The sequence below is a fragment of the Condylura cristata genome, unplaced genomic scaffold (assembly GCF_000260355.1).
Source record: "Condylura cristata isolate star-nosed mole 26May11 unplaced genomic scaffold, ConCri1.0 scaffold00025, whole genome shotgun sequence".
NCBI lineage: Eukaryota > Metazoa > Chordata > Mammalia > Eulipotyphla > Talpidae > Condylura > Condylura cristata.
The window spans coordinates 15,262,643-15,282,838 of record NW_004567126.1 but is presented as its reverse complement, the minus strand read 5'-3'; the positions used below and the strand labels follow the sequence as shown (position 1 = coordinate 15,282,838).

Here is a 20,196-nt window from a genome sequence, read left to right as displayed (position 1 = left end):
AAATATTAAAACAGATCTACCATATGATCCAGTGATTCCATTTATAGGTGTCTACCTGCAGAGCGCCAACGCATTAATCCAGAGCATCTCCACTCCTATGCTCATTACAGCACTTTTTAAAATAGTGAAGTTATGGAGGCAGCCTAGATGCCAAAGACCGATAAGTAGATTAGGAAGATTTGGGAAACACATACTCTGGGACAGTACACAGCCAGAAAAATTTAAAAAATATATATTTTGAGTTTTGTAACAATGTGGATGAAAGTTGACAGAATAATGACTGCTAGGTGAAGTAAGTTAGAAGAGGAAAGACACATAGTAGAAGGTGCCCCTTATATGTGGAACACAGAGAAGCAAAACAAAGAGTCAGATAAAACCAAATATAAAAATAAAACCTAGAAATCTGTAGAAATGAGGCTACCAGAGGGGAGAGAGCAAAGCAGGGAGGAGGCACAATGACCTATGGTGGAGAACTTCCAGTGCCTTGGTGGTGGTATAGGGTGGCGACAGACACCTCATCTGTGTGACCCTATACCTTTAAATCATAGTCAAAGTTGTAAACTAGTGTTACCTCAATAAGAACATAAAACATTTCACTTTGAATGAAAAGAAATTCTCAGGTTTTCCCTGCACACAAATTGTAATCACTGATTGGTAAGTTTAGTCTTGACCAAGAATCCCTCTTGAAGGAAGAAGTTAGTCAACTGGGAAATATCACCGCAATTGCTACTTTTCTCAAGAGCTTTTCCCTGAGAAATAGAAATCCTTGGAGAGTATTTGTCTCCACATTCATCCCACATTATTTGGTGCCTGGACTATTTAGCCCAGCAATCGGAACTGCTCTGGGGACAGGATGTTTGCTACCCTAAAGTTGGAGAAACACTGAAAATTCACCCTTGGAGATGGTGCCCTATACATCAGATGGCCTTCACAAGGGGCTGAGGCAGGACTGTGCCTGCCTTTTTGGCACTCAAGATAGTGGGATGCTGGGGACCTCTGACTCCTAGCACCAACCTTAGCACTCCTGAAAGCTGCAAAGTTTGGCATTGAGATTTTCAGGAACCAAAGTGGTGAGTGTGTTGATTTCTTATGATATGAGATTGTTGAATGTGGAAGGAATCCTATGGAGACGTCTGCAATTGTTCCTCCATACCTATATTCAATAGTCACTTACTTATATTTTTACAGCTTTCTATGACATGCTAGGTGTATGCCATTTACTTGGGATAAAAAGAGAGTAAGTCTGATTTGGTTCACATTAGTAAAGTAACAAGGAAATATGTAGTTAAGAATAACTTAAACTGTGAGTTTCATTAGTGAATGTGTCATTTTACATTTATATTTTACATTTTAAAATGTGTCATTTTACATTTTATTATGTTTGAAAAGGAGGTTTAAAGAATATTAAGGAACATTATGTGGAGATGAACTTCTGTGTAAAGTAACCCAGAGTTACTTGATCATATTGATCAGAAGGCTGCCTAAACCATGAACCATCCGCATGGGGTACCTGTCCTGCAGAGGCCATCCCAACAACTATGATTTTTCTCTCTCATCTTCAGAAACACAAAGAAAGATGGTAGCAGGAAATCATTCCACAGTGACTGAGTTCATCCTCGCTGGGCTAACACAACAGCCAGAACTCCAGATGCCCCTTTTCTTCCTCTTCCTCGGGATCTATGCAGCCACTGTGGTGGGGAACCTGGGCATGATCATACTGATAGGGCTCAGTTCTCACCTGCACACCCCCATGTACTATTTCCTCAGCAGCCTGTCCTTCATCGATCTTTGCCAATCCACAGTCATTACCCCCAAAATGCTGGTGAACTTCATGGCAGAGAGGAACATCATCTCCTATCCTGAATGCATGACTCAGCTCTACTTCTTCCTCGTCTTTGCTATTTCTGAGTGCTACATGTTGGCAGCCATGGCCTATGACCGCTATGTTGCCATCTGTAGCCCCCTGCTCTACAATGTGGTCATGTCCTATCAGACTTGTTTCTCTCTAATTTTTGGAGTGTACATGATAGGCCTGAGTTGTGCTTTTGCTCACACAGGCTGCATGTTTAGAATACATTTCTGTAAATGCAATGTGATCAACCATTATTTCTGTGATCTTATTTATCTCCTGAAGCTCTCTTGCTCTAGTACATATGTCAATGAATTACTAATTTTAATCTTTAGTGCAATTAATATCCTTGCCCCCAGCCTGACCATCCTTAGCTCCTACATCTTCATCATTGCCAGTATCCTCCGCATTCGTTCCACGGAGGGCAGGTTCAAAGCCTTCAGTACCTGCAGCTCCCATATATCAGCAGTGGCTATTTTCTATGGATCTGCTGCATTCATGTACCTACAGTCATCACCTGTCAAGTCCACAGGTCAAGGGAAAGTGTCTTCTGTGTTTTATACTATTGTTGTGCCCATGCTGAACCCCCTGATATACAGCCTGAGAAATAAGGATGTCAATGTTGCCTTGAAGAAAATACTAGAGAGAAGACTATGCTTGCGAACAGAAATAGCATCTGGATGATTAGTTCTAAGTTGTTAGCTATTATCTTATATGAACTGTATGTTTTCTTTTAGTCCATCTGGTAACATTTTTCCTCACTTGATAGGATTTTATTGATATTATTTGCTATTTCCATGAGCTTTAGATGATACTTCTCTCTGTATTTTCCTGTCATAAGTGTCAGTGAAACATATACTGAAAAAAATGCTATGGATGATCTCAATACATGCTCTACTAATGCCATCACCATCATATCTTCCCTTTTATTCTGCACAATTAATAAAAATCCTCAATGATAATGAAAATTTCCAACCTCCTAACTTCTATTCAGCCCCCCCCCCAAAAAAATTCCGGCATTTTGTTGCTTTTTTTTTTGTTTTTCCCCTTTGTTGTTGGAAATTTTTTTCCCCCCATTTTTTTTTTTTAAAAAAACCATGCTATTTCTTCTGTATCTAACTAAAGAAATCACTAATCCAAATTACCGACCCAGGAATACATTGCTGTGCCCAGATCCCCCTATTTTGAGGTCAACTAGTCTTGGTGTAAGTACTTGCTTACTGTCCAAATCCATACCAGATGATAATCGCCATCAAGGTAGACCCTTTCCACATGTGGTTCAATGACATGTCCAATAACTGAATGCCTGTTACCAAGTAAATCCTCAGTATCTCCGCAGAATTTATTGCCCTCATAGAATATTTAGATGAAAATCCATTTGTATCCTACAGTCTTTACCCACTAACTCCTTCAATTGCTAGTCCAGGCAAGCTGACACTTAAAATTAATCATCACAATGAAAATTCTAGAAGGTATAATATGTGCTCCTCAACATGTTCATTAGAATGGACACCCATTGCTCATAAACAGAATCTCATTAGTACACTTTTATATTGAAGTTTTGACCTTCCTATTACACTCTCCTTAATTCTCTGCTCCTGATTCCTAAATCTATAGAATGGTACATAATTCTACTTTTAAAATAGCTTGCCAATACTGTGTAGAATTGAAGATAAGCATTCCTACATTCCAGTAATTCTGTTCCACAACATTAAACCTAGAGTAAAATAATATTCTTAGTACTCTTACAGAGTCACTTCTGTGAAAAAAGGAGGAATTTACAGTGCATTGAAGGGACACGATTTTCCTTGTCTCTGCTGCTTTGGGTTATAAGTCCCAGTATGCATGAAACAGACTTCCTGAGCAGGGTGGGGGTGGGGGATCCTGGGAAGTAGCAGTGGAGCTGAGTAGACTATGCAACGTGGAAGGCAGGCCTGTCCCTTGCATTTCCTGTTTCAACTTGCACCCAGGGACTTGGAAGAGACTCATGGAGGATAAGAAGCAATTCTTGCAGGAGATACTTGGAAAAAAAACACTGGGTGAGAGACAATGACTTCACGGAGCACTATTTGGTCTATTTTGAATGCTGAATCAATCTCTCCTTTGGTCCCAGGTCTCTGAGAGCTGCCTAACCCCTTTCTTGTGGCTTCCTACCTGTTTGCTTGGACATTTGCAAACATGGATGGATAGGACTACAGAGGTTTTGTTGGCAAATTAATATCTTTTACTCTTTTTTCTAGGTATACTAATCCTATTAAAGCTTTTTCACACTAAGCATATGCTTTATTTGCCTTTGGGCAGCTGACGGCTGGATCCCTTTCAGAGCTTGCACCACTGAAAAGTTGAGGGTTCAGCCCTCCCTGGTGGTACAGCGGGTTAAAGCACTGCACTGAGAAGCTAAAGCCACTTCCGCATGAGTTCGATTCCTGCCTACCCTGGAGGTGACCACAATGCTTGGCAAACCTCTCCTGACCCGCCCGCTGCTCCCCTCAGCAGTGTACTTTGTTGATCTGCCTGTTCTGCTCCCCACTCTGTCTCTGTCTCACAGCCCCTGCGCTTCTGGCCTGTAACCCAGTTCTGTATGTACAAATAAATAAATCTTTAAAAAAAAAAAAAGTTGAGGGTTCCTGGGAACCCCTTGTCACATGCTAATAGTGCCATTGTTCATCACCACTTAAAAGTTCATCAAGTTTATCAAAGATAAAACAAAAAAATTAGCATAGACTTATATAATGAAATGTTATATGGCAATAAAATTAACAAATTATTTGCAATGAAATGGTTGGATCTCAAAAAGTGATTATGAAAAATGGATTAAGAGGAAAAGTAGTCTCACTAACTTAAAAAGTCCAAAATCTGATAAAAATAAACTATCTATTATAAGCACATATATAGAAATGGTAAGGATATAGTTATCATTATAGTTAGACTATTTGTTACTTTCTGGAAAGTGGAATGATATGATTTCAAAGAGACACACCATGACTACTATTAAGTATAATTTTGATACAAATGAAGCTTTACTCTGGCAAATTTGGTTATTTTTAGCCAGTCTACCATGACCCTGTACCCACACATAAACAGTATGTGAATATTTATTTTTATATAAATGTTTTAGTGGGAATGCAAACTGGTCCATTCACTATGGAAAGCTATATGGAAATTCCTCAAACTATTAAAAATGGAGCTTCCATATGATCTGGAAATTCTACTCCTAGGAATATAACCACAGGACATGCAAAAAATAATTTAAAAGGATACCTGCACCCCTATTTTTATTGTAGCCCTATTAACAAAATGGTAGATATGGAAACAGCCGAAATGCCCCAAAATAGATGACTGGGTCAAGAATATGTGGTACATATATGCAATAGAATATTACTCAGGGATCAGAAAAAGATAAACGTATGCCATTCACAGCAACATGGATGGAGCTGGAAGGGATTATGCTCAGTGAAATGAATTGGAAAGAAAAAGAAAAATATCAGATGGTTTCACTTATAGGAGAATTGTAGGTAAACAATATATTAAAAAACAAAATTAACAGGAAACCATAAATCAGAGACACTCTGCAGGGAAAGGAGAGGGAGAGGGATCAAAACAAGGTGACTATGGTGATGGTGCACAGGTGAATTGGTGGTGGGAATTTTACAGAGACTACACTTGAGAGGAGAAAGCATGAATTATACAAAAAGGAAGAATGATATTTAAAAATGGTCAATATTTGTGCATCATGGATGATTTGGTGATGGGGAGCCATTACCAACTGAGATGGGAAAAGGCACAAAATGATGTAAAAATAAACTATATTATTTTTAAAAAATTTTGTGCATAATATAAATAGATTAGCAAGAGTAAATCCTCAATTACATATATGGAATCTACTACATATAACAGCCATTTAGCTCAGTTATGGGGGCCAGGGGCAGTGAAATAGCCTGCAAGTTTACTGAATATTAGAATTCCCTTAAAAGAAGGAACTGAATAAGGTGGAACAGGCTGTCACTTCCAAGTAAGGTGCTGAGAAAGGAAACAAGACTATAGTGGAGTCACTCATGGCAAGCCCCATCAAGACATAATGTCATATTTAACAACCATTTCAGTCTCACCCAAAAGTGGAAATTTAAACAGATCAAACAGGAATTTCCAATTCAGCACCAATAGATCATCTGCATGACAAGACAGCCCTGCCTTTTCCAAAGGGAAGGAATGTTTGCCTGAGAAAATCTTCCTTTTCTTTGGCTAATCACTCTACCCTATCCTCTTTCTGACTACAGAAACCATCCATTTTGCACAACACCTAGCTGAGCATTTCTAAATAGGCTGCTACCTGACCCACTATTCATTTAATAACAGTCAGACCTCTACATGTATTTGAATGAAGTTTGGTTTTTAGCTGAGATGAATATGATGCAACTTTTCCTTTATCTTACACCTTAATCTGAGTAGGCTCTGGGGGATCATCTTCAGAAAGTGTAATTTTTCTGTCACCATGGGACCTACTGACTCGGATATAATATGATCTTGAGAGACCTGTCTCTCCCTGAATTACAGCCTAACACCATCAGTCATTAAAGACTAATACAAATGACAGTGGTCTAGGAGTGCGAAGACGACTGCTTCAGCTTTGGAGAGTGAATCTGTGATTCTCCATCACTAAGGGGCAACTTCTTTATCAAGCATTTTTAAAGTCAGTTAAGGCTCAGAGGACAGTGTGTAAGGCACAGCATCTTCTCTCCACTCTCTTGCCTTCTGTTTATTTTTTAAGACGTCTTAGATTATTTTGTATTTTATCTGGATAGATGTACCTTCATCGTCTCCTGTACGTATGCTCCCTCATAAGAGGATTGATTGTCGCTTGTAAAAGCATGAAGCCGACACATCCAACACAAGACTTCCCAGTTTGATATCAGTTTCACACTTCGTAGTTCTGTGTTCTTTCCCACAGTCCAACATTTGACAAAGATGAAGAATCTTTCAGTGGTGACTGAGTTTATCCTGCTGGGCATCCCACATACCGAGGACCTAACGACCATGCTTTTTGTCATGTTTCTGTTCTTCTACATCTTCACGCTTATGGGGAATCTGCTCATCCTCCTGGCCATTATCTCCTCCACTCGCCTGCACACCCCCATGTATTTCTTCCTGTGCAAGCTGGCTGTGTTTGACATCTTTTTCCCTTCGGTCAGTTCCCCCAAGATGCTCTTCTACCTCTCGGGGAACAGCCGGGCCATCTCCTACGCAGGCTGCGTGTCCCAGCTCTTCTTCTACCACTTCCTGGGCTGCACCGAGTGTTTCCTGTACACCGTGATGGCCTACGACCGCTTCGTTGCCATCTGCTACCCTCTGCGCTACACGGTCATCATGAGCCACAGGGCGTGCGCCCTCCTGGCCTTCGGCACTTCATTTTTCGGCTGTATTCAGGCCATCTTTCTGACTACGCTCACCTTCCAGTTGCCCTACTGTGGCCCCAATGAGGTGGACTATTACTTCTGTGACATCCCCGTGATGCTGAAGCTGGCGTGTGCGGATACCTCAGCCCTGGAGATGGTGGGTTTCATAGCCGTGGGCCTCATGCCCCTCAGCTGCTTCCTTCTCATCCTCACCTCCTACAGCCGCATTGTCTACTCCATCCTGCAGATCCGCTCTGCAGACGGCAGGCGCCGCGCCTTCTCCACCTGCAGCGCCCACCTCACTGCTATCCTGCTGTGTTTTATGCCCGTGGTCCTCATCTACCTGCAGCCTACCTCTAATCCCTGGCTTAATGCATCTGTTCAGGTCCTGAATAACCTGGTCACCCCCATGCTGAACCCCTTGATCTACAGTCTGAGGAATAAAGAGGTGAAATCATCCCTGAGAAAGGCACTCAGGCGGGTGGTTCTGTTCTCTGTGAAGTGATAGAGATCAGTAGCTCCAATTTAATGGCATCACGGTACTCACAAAAAGTATTTCCTTTTATGTTCTAGAGAGAACACAAATAATTGCCTATCTTTATAAAGAAGCTAAGTTTTAAAATTATAAAAGGAATTGTTCAAGGTCACATAACTAATAAATTATCCTGTCCAGAAGGATTTGTCCTCCCCAGTGGCTGAAGGGTTGTAACCTACTATCCTTTCTTTTCCTCTTTTTCCTATTCCCTCCCCTTGTCTTCCCTCTCCTCTACCCTAGCACTTCATCATGATCATCTAACTATCCTCTTAAATGTTTACATGAAACAAACCCGCATTTGATGGTCCAGGAGTTGTTGAAAAGTGGAAGAACTTCAAGCACATAGATTTAGTGTTATTCTGTGACTTCTGAAATCTAAAATGTTGTGTAAATGAAAGGGACTTCTGAATGAGAGCTGAGACAGGCCTCTTATGATCTGCTATACCGTGTGCTGGATCACCCACCAATCCCTTCTGCATATGTAGCACCTACTTATCTAAGGCCTTGATAAGAACTGAGGGAAGATGTAAGAATATTAAAGATATATGGGAAGGAGGTCTGGAAGGAGACCGAATGTGTGGTTTCCCTGTATTAGAAATGCGAGCTTGACTCTGTAATCACCAGAACAGCCAGGGATCGAGGCAAAATCTAAGACACTATGGTACTAAGTCCTGGACTTGCTGCTTATCAAAAGGTGGTGACTTCAGGGTGCTCCCTCTGACATTCCTTGTTCTTGTGCTTAGGGGTTGTAACAGGAGAAATGTGCTATTCAATCCAGAAGGCAATTCAAAGGAAAGAAAGGGCAGTAAGAAGAGGTTGGAGGGAAAAGAAGGAGGTGAGTGCAAGAGAAGGGTCTGAGGCCCAGAAATGTTTCTCTCTTTTCTTTTCAGGAACAGAGTTCAGTCAGGGAATCCGCTAAACTGATCTAACCACATGCTGCATTTGGGGCCAAATTTTGAGGCAATAAGATAATGCAGCAAAATCCTAGAATCTTAAACTGGAAAAAATGAATTGTCATCATATAAGCCCATTTAAATTTTACTTTGTAGGTAAAACCTGCCTTATGTTAAAAAGCACCAGGTCTCGGCTTCTCTCTATTGTGAATCAGGCTCTGCAAAGTCATTGTGCTAGAATAAATTGGGCAAAGCATTTTAAAAGAGTAAAAGTAACAGGCTCTGGGAGGAGAAGGTAGTAAATGAGTCAGTGGAAGACTAAGTACAGAGTTGACTTTGCTGTGACTGGTGAAGCAGAACCTCACCATCCTCATATCTGTCTACTCTTTTGCTTATATTTGGTGTCTCCAAAGCCTTGGGTGGATTCATATTCTGGCCTTTGCGATAGCACATCAGTGATAGATAGCTCTTGTCTTATAACGAGATCTTATCACATAGATGAAACAAGACAGTGGTGACATTTTCCATTCATTCAATAAGTAAATAGTTATGGTATCCTCACTGAAGTCGAGGGCAATGCAGAGAGGTAGGCAGGGACCTTGAGCAATGGTCAGTGAGACACAGGAAGCAAACTGATGTCAACTTGCAACAGATACCGAGGAAAACAAAGCCTCCGTACAATCTTCTTTTCCCCTAGTTACTTAACTTTGATCCAAAGTTTTAATCATTTTCCTGGGCAGAAAAATGAGTTGTTTGAAGTGAGGAAAGTGTCCTTAAGAAAACTTCAAATCACCATTTGGAAGAAGGAAGACATTCCACTTAGGAGAGTGATGAATTCACATCTACAATTTTTCTCTGTCATCTACTAGCTGTGGACCTTGTTTTCTTCCCTCTGCAGCATGGAGTTGTTTTCTTACAAGTGTTATTATATAGATTAAATTACACAAATCAGTACTGTAGGTACTGTAGCATAAGTCAATGTCATTTTTCTGTTGTTCTTGATATTTCCATAGATCATTTTCTTCACTAAAGTCTTTGATGCTCAAATGCTACAATCAGAGAAACTTTCTACAAAAGTAATGTTAAAATTTTCACCTACTTCATCACTTATATTTTCATTTATTTATTATTTGTTTAGCTAAAATATGAATTCCATTAAGGCAGGAAGGTTTTATTTTGTTTCTTGTGGTAACTGCAGAACCTTAAGTGGTACCTAAAGAACTGAGTTACTCTCAATGTTAATTCCCTAAAGAAATATGAAGTTCTGTAATCACACTTTGTCTTGTTCCTTCCAACAAATACAATTCCCCATTGATCACTTCCTTTCAGAGACAGCATTCCTATTTTGTTTTCCTTGACTAGAATGTTTGCCTTCCTGTCCAGAGAGAACTCTTTCCAGAATTGGAATTCTCTCTTCTGTATCAGGACTTCAATGAACTAGAGTTTTAGCCCTCTTCTCCAGTATTTCTTACTCTCTGCTCTGACATCAAATCTTGTTTAAGTACTCCTCTTGAACCAAACTCTACTAATCTATTGTCATCTCTTTCCCCAGACATTCACCTAGAACCTATCAGCTATCACTGTCATGAATCATCTATTTGTCTAAAGTCCCTATAATTGCTTACATTTAAGATTATCTAAAATATCTATTCCAATCCAGCAGATTACTCTTAGCCTTTTAATAAGTTTGCTATTCACTTCTAGTCCTTATTTCTGATGATAACAGGAGCATTTACATAATTTGTTAAATGAGGTATGTTATATTCTTAAATATGTGAATCAGAATCATGACATGACTGTTAATGTTAGTGAGTTTTATAGAAAGTGACATGAATTGCATTGCTTAGCTTCTGAACATGTGCCAAGTTTTCTTTAAGAACTTTATATACATTAATTTATTAAATCATGACATGAACACCTAAAAATAAATATATTATAAACAGCATATTTTTCAGACATAGAAACTGAATTCTAGAATGGGTAGGTAACATCCCTAAGATCATATTCTATCAGAAGAACTATAATTGAAGGTATCATCTACCACATCCAAATTCAAGGTTTTCCTCATATATTTCGCTGACTTTATCTGAAACATTACTACAAAATAAACTCAAGTTGAGGCCAGAAAGAATTATGCAAATTTTTGTTCATGAGTTTTTGTTCCTGTAGATCCATATGAACAAGCTTTTTGAGAGTTTGCAAAATGAATGGACATTATAAACATCAAAATAAAAGTAGAGCTACTTGACATTTAAATCAAGACATGAAAGTTGATCAGCACATTTTACATGCCTGTGTGTGTATAGACAAGTGGATGATAACTGGACAATTTTACAAGTAACACTTTTCCAGTATTTACCGGAGGCCTTAAATAACCCAATGATTATTATAATTTAACTTTCATAAATAATTTCTAGAATACTATTCAGTATTTAGCAACCTTAGGACAATAGGAGACATGATAAAACATTATTGGTAATTCTACCAGGAATCAGGGCTCTGTTGAAGCAATTTAGCACCAGGAAGAACTACAGGATTAAAGGCTAAATTAGATTGAGGATAAATTCAATATCAGGGGTCAGCTGATAATCTTTTTAAATGTAACTATATCTTGAAATGGATAAACTAAAGATATGTCTATCTCAACAGGTAATCAGCTATAAAATAGTCAAACAGAGTTTACTGGGAAGCAAAATACCAGAAGAAAAAGCAGACATGGCATATCCACAGTGGAAGCCACCATTACTATCAGGTGGAACAATTCAGTACTTTCTCCTCTGGCTGCCACTATCTTGCATTACCTTGGAAAATCTGCCCTCTGGTTCTGCCAGGAAAGGAACCCAAAGGTATTATGGGTTCTATAGTTTTATTATCTACTTTAAACCTCCTGACATCACTTAAATATGGCTCTGAATGTTGATGCTGACAGATATCACTAAGGGAGTGCTTACTGTACCCCAGAAAATTCTGTATAATAAGGCGGTAACTAACACGGTAACACAGTTAATCATTTCACTCAGTTTATATTAAACTCTTGGCATTCATTACCTATTTAATCCATACAGTATTTTTATGAGGCAGGCAGGGATGTCTCATCTTATAGATATGTAAGCTGAGGTTGATACATTCAGTGATGTGCTTAAACTTATACTTCTAGTCAATGGAAGAACTGGGATTTGTCCCCAAATATGTCTTATTCCAAGATCATGGTCTCTGCATTGCTACTTTGAAGGCAACAATATACTCTGTGTGATAGTTAATGTTGGTTATGAAGTGGAGTTTCTAGTTCATTCAAAAGTAACACTTTTTATATTTAACTTGTGACTATCTATGTTGAATTATTCTCCAAGATGGTCATACCATTTTATATTCCCACTAGCAATGGATGAGATTTCTCTTTGCATACTTTCAGGTGGAACAACTCATCCCAAGAGTTTACTATTATCTTTGTATAATGTAGGCACTCAACACTATTTATTTTTTTTTTAAGATTTATTTATTTGTGCATACAGAACTGGGGTACAGGCCAGAGGCTCAGGGGCGGCGAGAGGCTTCACCAGAGACAGAGTGGGGAACAGAACAGGCAGATGACTAAGTACACTGCTGAGGGGAGCAGCGGGCGGGTCAGGAGAGGTCTGCCACACCATGTGGTCACCTCCGGGGCAGGCGGGAATTGAACTCATGCGGAAGCGGCTTTAGATTCTCAGTGCTGTGCTTTAACCCGCTGCGCCACCAGGGAGGGCCGGCACTCAACACTATTAACAACATTACAGTGAAATTCAGGAAAAAGTCTTGTTTCACAAAATTACTACTATGACAACCTTTACATGTGAAATAATTTTCTAGTAACTTCTGTTACCATCTACATCACCCTGTGACACCTAAACTAGTTAACCTATAAAAAAAGGAATTTTTAGTTAATTAATCTCACAGGTCCTCATTCACATCATGCAGCGATCAGACTCTCCCTGGCCTCATTAGATCTGATAACTTTACCTCAATGTTTGTCCCCACCCTTGAGAGTTTTGTTATGCAACAAATCAAATTGATCACCCTGGGAATTAGGTAAAGCAATATTTGGGTCACTGTTAAAATCAGTGGTGTTGAATTTCTTTGGTGATAGTCTAAGGGAAAACTGAGCACACACACACTCATGCATAACTGCACATCTATATCATAGCAGGATCAATGGGAAGGAGAACAATGTTTTCAATAACATACTACAAAAGTTTCATTATTTTATAAGCTATCATATGTATGAAAATGGTAAGTGATTTCTTATATTCTCTTAGAAATTGGAAAGAAATGGATAGAATACATAAGACATCCACCCCCTTTATATGCCTTGAAGGAATGAAAAGGCTATCTTTTGGCACGGCTCTGAAAAATTGAGAGATGGCACGGAGCAAGAGCTTGATTTCATGGCAGGAAGAGAGAAAGACGGAGCAAGTCTCCAGCACACTGGACTTTCACTGCACTAGCTGAGGGGTGGGTTTCCTCGTCATCCCATAAGGAGTGCTCGCACAACTATGTCTAGGTAACACTTGTTACAGTGTTTTCAGTCGACAAGCAAAGTAGTGTCTGCCCTTCAAGGTCTTTCACTTAATTACATCTACAAAGATCTTTTTCTTAATTAAGGAAATATTTGCAAGTTCTAAGAATTAGGATTTTACATACTAGGGTAACCATTATTTAATTTACTACATCATGGGATGGCATGAGACTTTATAATCCAAGTTTTTACAGTATAAACATGGTATTACTTGATCCTTATGTTACATGATCAAATTACCGACTAATTAGTCCAGACAGCATACATAAACTATATAAGCAAGGACCTTATATATTCTGTGGTTTCACTGCCTCTTCCATAGACCTGGTCTACCTATAAATCTACATGGTATTGCAATATAGCAACTAAAAATGACCACCTATTGCACTCGTCTTACTTAGGGATAGCCCTGAAAAGCAATGGTATAAAAGAAATCATCCTGAGAGTATCCCTTCAAGTGGTAAAGTATAGATCTACCCTTAAATGCAGCCCACCAATAGTCACTTGCTTACAGAAGTGTCATGGATTGCTTTAATATCCAGCAAAATATTACCACCAACCACAGGATACATCTCACTGAATAGGGAATAGAGCAATAAGGCCATGGCCTTTCCATGGCTGAGTGAACTGCGGTATTTACTGCAGACCTAAACAGCTGCAGTGAAACCCCTGTGCCTGAAGATCAGGCTATTACCCTGTTTAAGCCTACACAAAAGACAACAGAAAAATCATGGAGAACAGCCATGTTAGAGGGTGACTTGGGAAAAGAGCAACAAGACTAAACTATTTTACCTAGGACCACAACTAAAGATTCTTTTAAATCTGCAGTCAGCAAACTTTTCTGTAAGCGCCATGTGATAAATTTGTTACACTTTGAGGAGATTCAGTCTCTGCTGCAATTTTTCAGCACTGCCATTGCAGCAGTAAAGGGGTCATCTGTGATAGAATAAGGAATGGGTGCGGTTGTGTTCAATAAAACTGTTCACAAAATAGGTGGCAGGCCCTCTAAAAGATGACAAAGGTTCAAACAAAATTTCATTAGATGAACCATTCTTGAGAATGATCAGAACCTTTATAAAAAACATACATATTGTCAATTTTCTCTCCACACATGAATTAGAGTGAGAGTATGACCCATGATACTTTGAGAACATGAAAGACAGAATATCATAGAATTATGACATATTCCAAGCTTAGAGAGGGGAGTACTTAACTGCTGTTATTCCAAAGTAAAATAAAGCATGCCCAACAAAATATTACCTACCATCCTATGTCTTTTCATTTGTGCAGTATAGACTGTCAGGACCTCAGTTATATTTCCTCATTACCCACATCAATCTACTGCAGGCATCATGCCTCAGAACTTTATCCTGACCTTGCAAAATGTAGAATGAAGGTGGCTAAGAGTCAAGTTTCCTGAGAAATCCAGATCAACAGAGTTAAAAGTAAATACCGCAGTTCACTCAGCCATTGGGTGAAAACACTGAACCAATGCCAAAAGTCTTTTTTTAGGCTATTTTCCCCAAGAGTAAGCTGTTCACTCATGCATCTGTATTGTCATTTCTGCCCTGCTTCACATTTCCTTCTTTCCCATTACACCTTCCCTTCTTTCCTACAATAACTTCTAGCACTGGAATTCTAGCCTCAGGTCAACTTTTGGGAGAAATCAAAATTTCTTCGTATCTATTTCTTTCTCTCTTCATACACACATTCTCTCTCTCTCTCTCTCTCTCCCTCTCTCTCTCTCTCTCTCTCTCTCTCTCTCACACACACACACACACACACACTCTCACAGACACACACACACACACATTAGAGCTGTTCACAAATACCTGAGTCTCTTCTCTGAGATCTTGGTAGTACTGCAACTCCCACCTTTGACTTTTAAAATAGTCACTTTTAACATATTCTTTCCCTATGCTATGGAGTGACATTTCAACATGGAGTTATATGTTTCCTCAGCATAAAATAGCTACTTTTTATATAAATGGGAATCATCATATGTCTTTTTACTAAGAACTGTGATATAGCAAATGTATTAAAAATACATTTCTTATTTAGGGAAACTAAAATTTCAGAAAAGGTTACTTCCGCTTAGTGAAAATAAATAGAACATGATAATTCTCAGCCTTCTTAAACTGCAGAATCTTGGTTAAGAATTGAACATTTTGATTTTTTTTTTAAGATTTATTTATTTGTACATACAGAACTGGGGTACAGGCCAGAGGCTCAGGGGTGGCGAGAGGCTTCACCAGAGACAGAGAGGGGAGCAGAACAGACAGATCGAAGAAGTACACTGCTGAGGGGAGCAGCGGGCGGGTCAGGAGAGGTCTGCCACGCCATGTGGTCACCTCCAGGGCAGGCGGGAATCGAACTCATGCATAAGTGGTTTTAGCTTCTCAGTGCAGTGCTTTAACCACTGAGCACCAGGGAGGGCCTGAACATTTTAATTTTATAGTTGATGATTATATGAAAACTATGAATAAAGTCCAACTAGAGGAAATTTAGAGAACTATTTATTACTTGTTTCACCTAATTTAAATGCCTATCTCTGGATCTTTGTGTGCTAATAATGTGGTGAGCAAGTTTACTAAGTTATCCAAGGGAGTATTTTGGTGGGTAAATTGTGTTGCACGTATATGAAACAGCACAGGATTATGTTATTCAAGAAATCTGTATTAGAGTATTACCTAAATATACATAATGTGCATATTTTTTAATTAGTGGATTTAGTCCAATCAAATTAAGCTGTAAGTTATAAACTTAAATGATTCATTACCATTTAGAATATATTGCAATGTAAAATGTTTTATCAAATATTATGTTAATTATTACATTATTATAATTATTATTATTACATTATGTCCATTATTATTACTGTACCTGGGTATACACAATTAATTGTTTGGTCAAAATAATGCATTTCATGAAATGGTGTGCTAAAAATACTTGTTTAACCCAAAGAGAAGGAAGGAAGGGGTAAACAAAGAAGCAAATGAGACTAGAGGCATTTAGGAGATAGTGCAGAATGTCACAGATAAATCAAATTCTGTAACAATTAGATTCAATGTGAACTAACTATATGCTCTAATCAAAAAGTAAAGATTTCCCTATTAGTGGTGACATGAATGGCAATGGAGAGGGCTAGTTTTCACAAAGCAGAAAGAAAAGCAAATACCAATGATTTCACTTGTGGTGGCATATAAAGAAATTAAGCAAAGGAGCACACAAACGAAATCCAAACAAATATTTGGGATCTGACTGCAGAACTGAGTCTCCAAAGAGGTGGGGGGCTTAGGGCTGGGGGGGTAGGAGGGAGTCCAGTGGACTTTGGGGAGGATTTGGTCTTTTGGTGGTGGATATGGTAGCATTTATTTGGAGAGGCGTAAACCTGGGCTCCTACACATACAATGCTGTAAACCAACATTATGTCAACGGAAAAAAGCAGGTTCAATTATACTGAATCTGAAAGAGACACTTTAGATGCAAGGGTACAAATTAGTTGAAAGTAAAATTTTTACAATGCAAATAGCTATTCTAATAGAATGGGTGTGACATAAGACAAAGAAAGGAGTTTGGTCCAGCTAAGCTATCAAGTAGAGAGGTTCATAGTTACCCCATATAATCCCTTTAACACTATAATGTTATGTTCCCCTTTTCCTGATTTGAAATTTGTATCTCCTCTTTTCCTCTGATTACTCTGGGTAGAGATTTATCAATTTTATTAATTTTTTCAAAGAACCCATTTTTAGGCTTTTGTTTAATATTGTTTTTCTCATCTAAATTTCTCTTATTCTTTTTCTTTGTCTTAGTCTTAATCTTAGTCTTTCCCTCTCTTCTGCTTCCTTTGGCTTAACTTGATCTCTAGTGGAAGTTGTAAGCATTAATTTGAGGTTGTCTTGTTATAATACTGTAAATAATGTATTACTATAAATTTCCCTGAACGCTGCTTTCACTGAATCTCATCAAAATTTGAAATGTTGCACTTTCATTTTTACTCAGTTTAAATATTTTCTAATGTTCCTTGGGATTCCTCCTTTTCACATGCAAAATTTAGCAAATTCTTCTTTTAATCCTTAATTATCTCATCTGTAAAAGATAAAAGATTCTTAGATCTAATAACTGTAAAATGATGCAGTTGTGAAAAAGAGGGACTCAATTCTTTTTCCAAAAAATCCTGTTTTGTCCAACTTCTTGCAGTATCAACCACTCAAATCAATGATTTTCTAGCAATGTCTCTCATGTACTTACCCAAAATTTAATTTTTTGTAACCCATCTATATTTGACTGTCAGGATTGTTTATGCTATCACTTTAATTAATGGGTGAAGCCACACACTAAAAATGGGAGCTAATATTTTCTTTAACAGAGGCGCCATGAAAGGCAGATAAGGTAATCTTACAGATCCTAAGACAAGTGGTTTTCTGTGCTGATATAAATTGCAATTATATCATCTTCCTGTAACATCTGCAAGAAAAAAAAGTTCATCTTATGTGTTGGGTTACTGGGAGAAGGTGGCAGAAAGCTGTTTGAATAACCAAAGTCACTGCGTAAGACAGAAAGAAAGTGGGAAACATGTAAGTTGCAAATGAAGAAGCAAAACTGATCCTTGATATAACAAGTTACATCCCCTTTAACATGGAAAACTCAAAGTTAACACCAGTACTTAAGTTTAGCACCGTTCAAGATAGAGGGTCAATATACAAAATTGCTGGATTCCTATACTCTAACATCTAAACTTTAGTAAATAGACATTTAAAATATTTTCCTGATGTAAAAAAATGACAAAAATTAAAAGTACATAATAAAAGATGTAAATCCTCTGTTCTGAAACCTATAAGTCATTATTGAAAGAACAAAGCTGATTTCCAGTATCATTATAAAGTAATTGCAAAGTAGTAGTTTTGGCACAAGGCACTGAAACATATGTGCAGTTATATCTAAATTTTTTTTTGTTACAAACATGCTTAAGTAATCCAATGGAGAAACTTTTCGGTTCATTTACAGGTAAAAGATTGGGATTGAGGGCTCTCAGGGGCGACTGCTTCTCATGCAATCACTTGTCAAAGAATGTTGCCACCTCATATCCTCATTTACAACATGGAACATTTCTTCCTAGTTCATTCTGAGACTAAGTCAACCAAAGTGAAAGTTGTCATACAGAGTTTAGTAAAAGTCTCATCAAAAAGAGATGATAGAAGAAAAATGAGATAAAATTTGAATGGTAGGAGGCAAGGATACAGCTGGATTCTGCCTATCTTTTATGGTTTGTAAATCTCTGTTGTAAGCATAATCTCATTTGATTCTCAGGCAGCTTCTCTCAATGGACTGAACACATTGTTTTGTTTCTTCTTGGAAAACAGATATCCAAGGAAGACTTCCATCAATAACTTGGGGGTCTGCAAAATACATTTCCCTCTATGATTGAACACCACATGTTAGAGAACTACGTATGAACTGAATGACAGTATTAATTTATTATAATTCACTGAATAGGTTCACTTACTTTCATCAGTGTGGAAGGATCAGTGGGGGTGGAAGTTGGCTAGAAAGCCAGTGAGAAATCCTGGAATCTAAGGGAATGAAAGAGGCTTAATCCACAAACTTGCAGCTTTGTCACTGTCAAGACCACCTTTTATAGGAAAAGGATATAGAAACTGGAAGTATTGCATTCTATGTATTCTTATTCGTTTCTTAGCTTTGGGTGAGCTACTGAGCCCATGTGCAAATGTGATCCAATGCTGCCTTCTGTCCTTTCATGGTGTGGGCTTTTAGAATACAGTTCATGCTTAATGTTGAAATACCTTTTGGTGAATGGTAGTTACTTATAAAAGAATTTAGGCCTTGTTTCCATAGTGTAGTGGTTATCATGTTCGCCTCACTTATAAAAGAGGATTTCTTTGCTTTTAATATAATTATTTGGTGAAAGAAAGACATTCAGTAATGGAATACCTGTCCTCAATTCTATTCTTCTCTCTTGAGTTTACAGATCTATAAAGCCCAAAAGTCTGAGATTTTTTTTTACTTTGTTTCATTTTCAACCTAATGAACTATACTTCTGTTCGACTTCTCGCCCAGGTTCTTCCCACCATTAAAGAATGAGTCACACAGACTATATTACACTGTTCCTGTAACACAGAGTCCTCATTATGAATTAATATTGACATTTAGGATATGCACTGATCTTCACGTAGCCTGACTGCATCGGACATCTATTAAGACCTTCATGTGCCCTAATTTTGCTGCAATTTAATAAAAAGCATTCCACTTATGGACATCAACTATAACTTGGTTATTGTGATGTCCATCCCCAAAAGAACAACTTCCTGCTGATGTGCGAAAAAATTTAGGTTTCTAAGCTTACAGGCAGAGAGGGCAGGGTCCTTTCCATAATTAAAATTATCAGGCTGGTACATACAAAAAAATGAAACTAGAGCACTATCTCGCATCATACACAAAAATCAACTTGAAGTGGATGTAAGAACAGAAACCATAACATACCTGGAAGCAAAGATGGGCCAAACACTACACAACATACACTTCAGTAACATCTTTGAAGATACAACACCCAATGCAATGATAGTGAAAGAAAGGATAAATAGATGGGACTCCATCAAGTTAAAGAGCTTCTGTACAGCAAAAGAGACATTACAAAAAACAAACAGACATCCCACTGATTGGGAAAATATTTTCTCACACAAAACTAGCAATAAAGGATTGATCACAAAGACGTACAAAGAACTGATGAAACTCAACAAAAATAAACAATTCCATCAAAAAAAATGGGCAGAAGAGCTAAAAAGGCAGTTCTCCAAAGAGGAAATGTAGATGGCCAATAAGCATATGAAAAAATGTTCAACATCACTTGTAAGAAGGGAGATGCAAATTAAAACCACAATGAGATACCACCTCACCCTAGTGAGAATGGCACATCTTCAAACAACTAGCAACAACAAATGTTGGCGAGGATGTGG

General features: G+C 38.2%; 2 protein-coding genes across 2 annotated transcripts; both read left to right on the top strand.

The window, feature by feature from the left end:
- Positions 1–1,576: 1,576 nt before the first annotated feature.
- Positions 1,577–2,533, top strand: LOC101624959 (olfactory receptor 8G1-like). Its single transcript, XM_004688797.2, has one exon. It carries the CDS (start codon positions 1,577–1,579, stop codon positions 2,531–2,533), a length of 957 nt encoding a protein of 318 aa, XP_004688854.1.
- A 4,281-nt stretch (positions 2,534–6,814) lies between these two features.
- LOC101624730 (olfactory receptor 149-like) lies at positions 6,815–7,747 on the top strand. The gene has a single exon (XM_004688796.1). The coding sequence runs from the start codon at positions 6,815–6,817 to the stop codon at positions 7,745–7,747; it is 933 nt and encodes a 310-aa protein (XP_004688853.1).
- Positions 7,748–20,196: the final 12,449 nt, after the last annotated feature.

Bases quoted from the DNA above. Each gene is read 5' to 3' on its own strand.
- LOC101624730 (XM_004688796.1), top strand. From the start codon at position 6,815: ATGAAGAATCTTTCAGTGGTGACTGAGTTTATCCTGCTGGGCATCCCA.
- LOC101624959 (XM_004688797.2), top strand. From the start codon at position 1,577: ATGGTAGCAGGAAATCATTCCACAGTGACTGAGTTCATCCTCGCTGGG.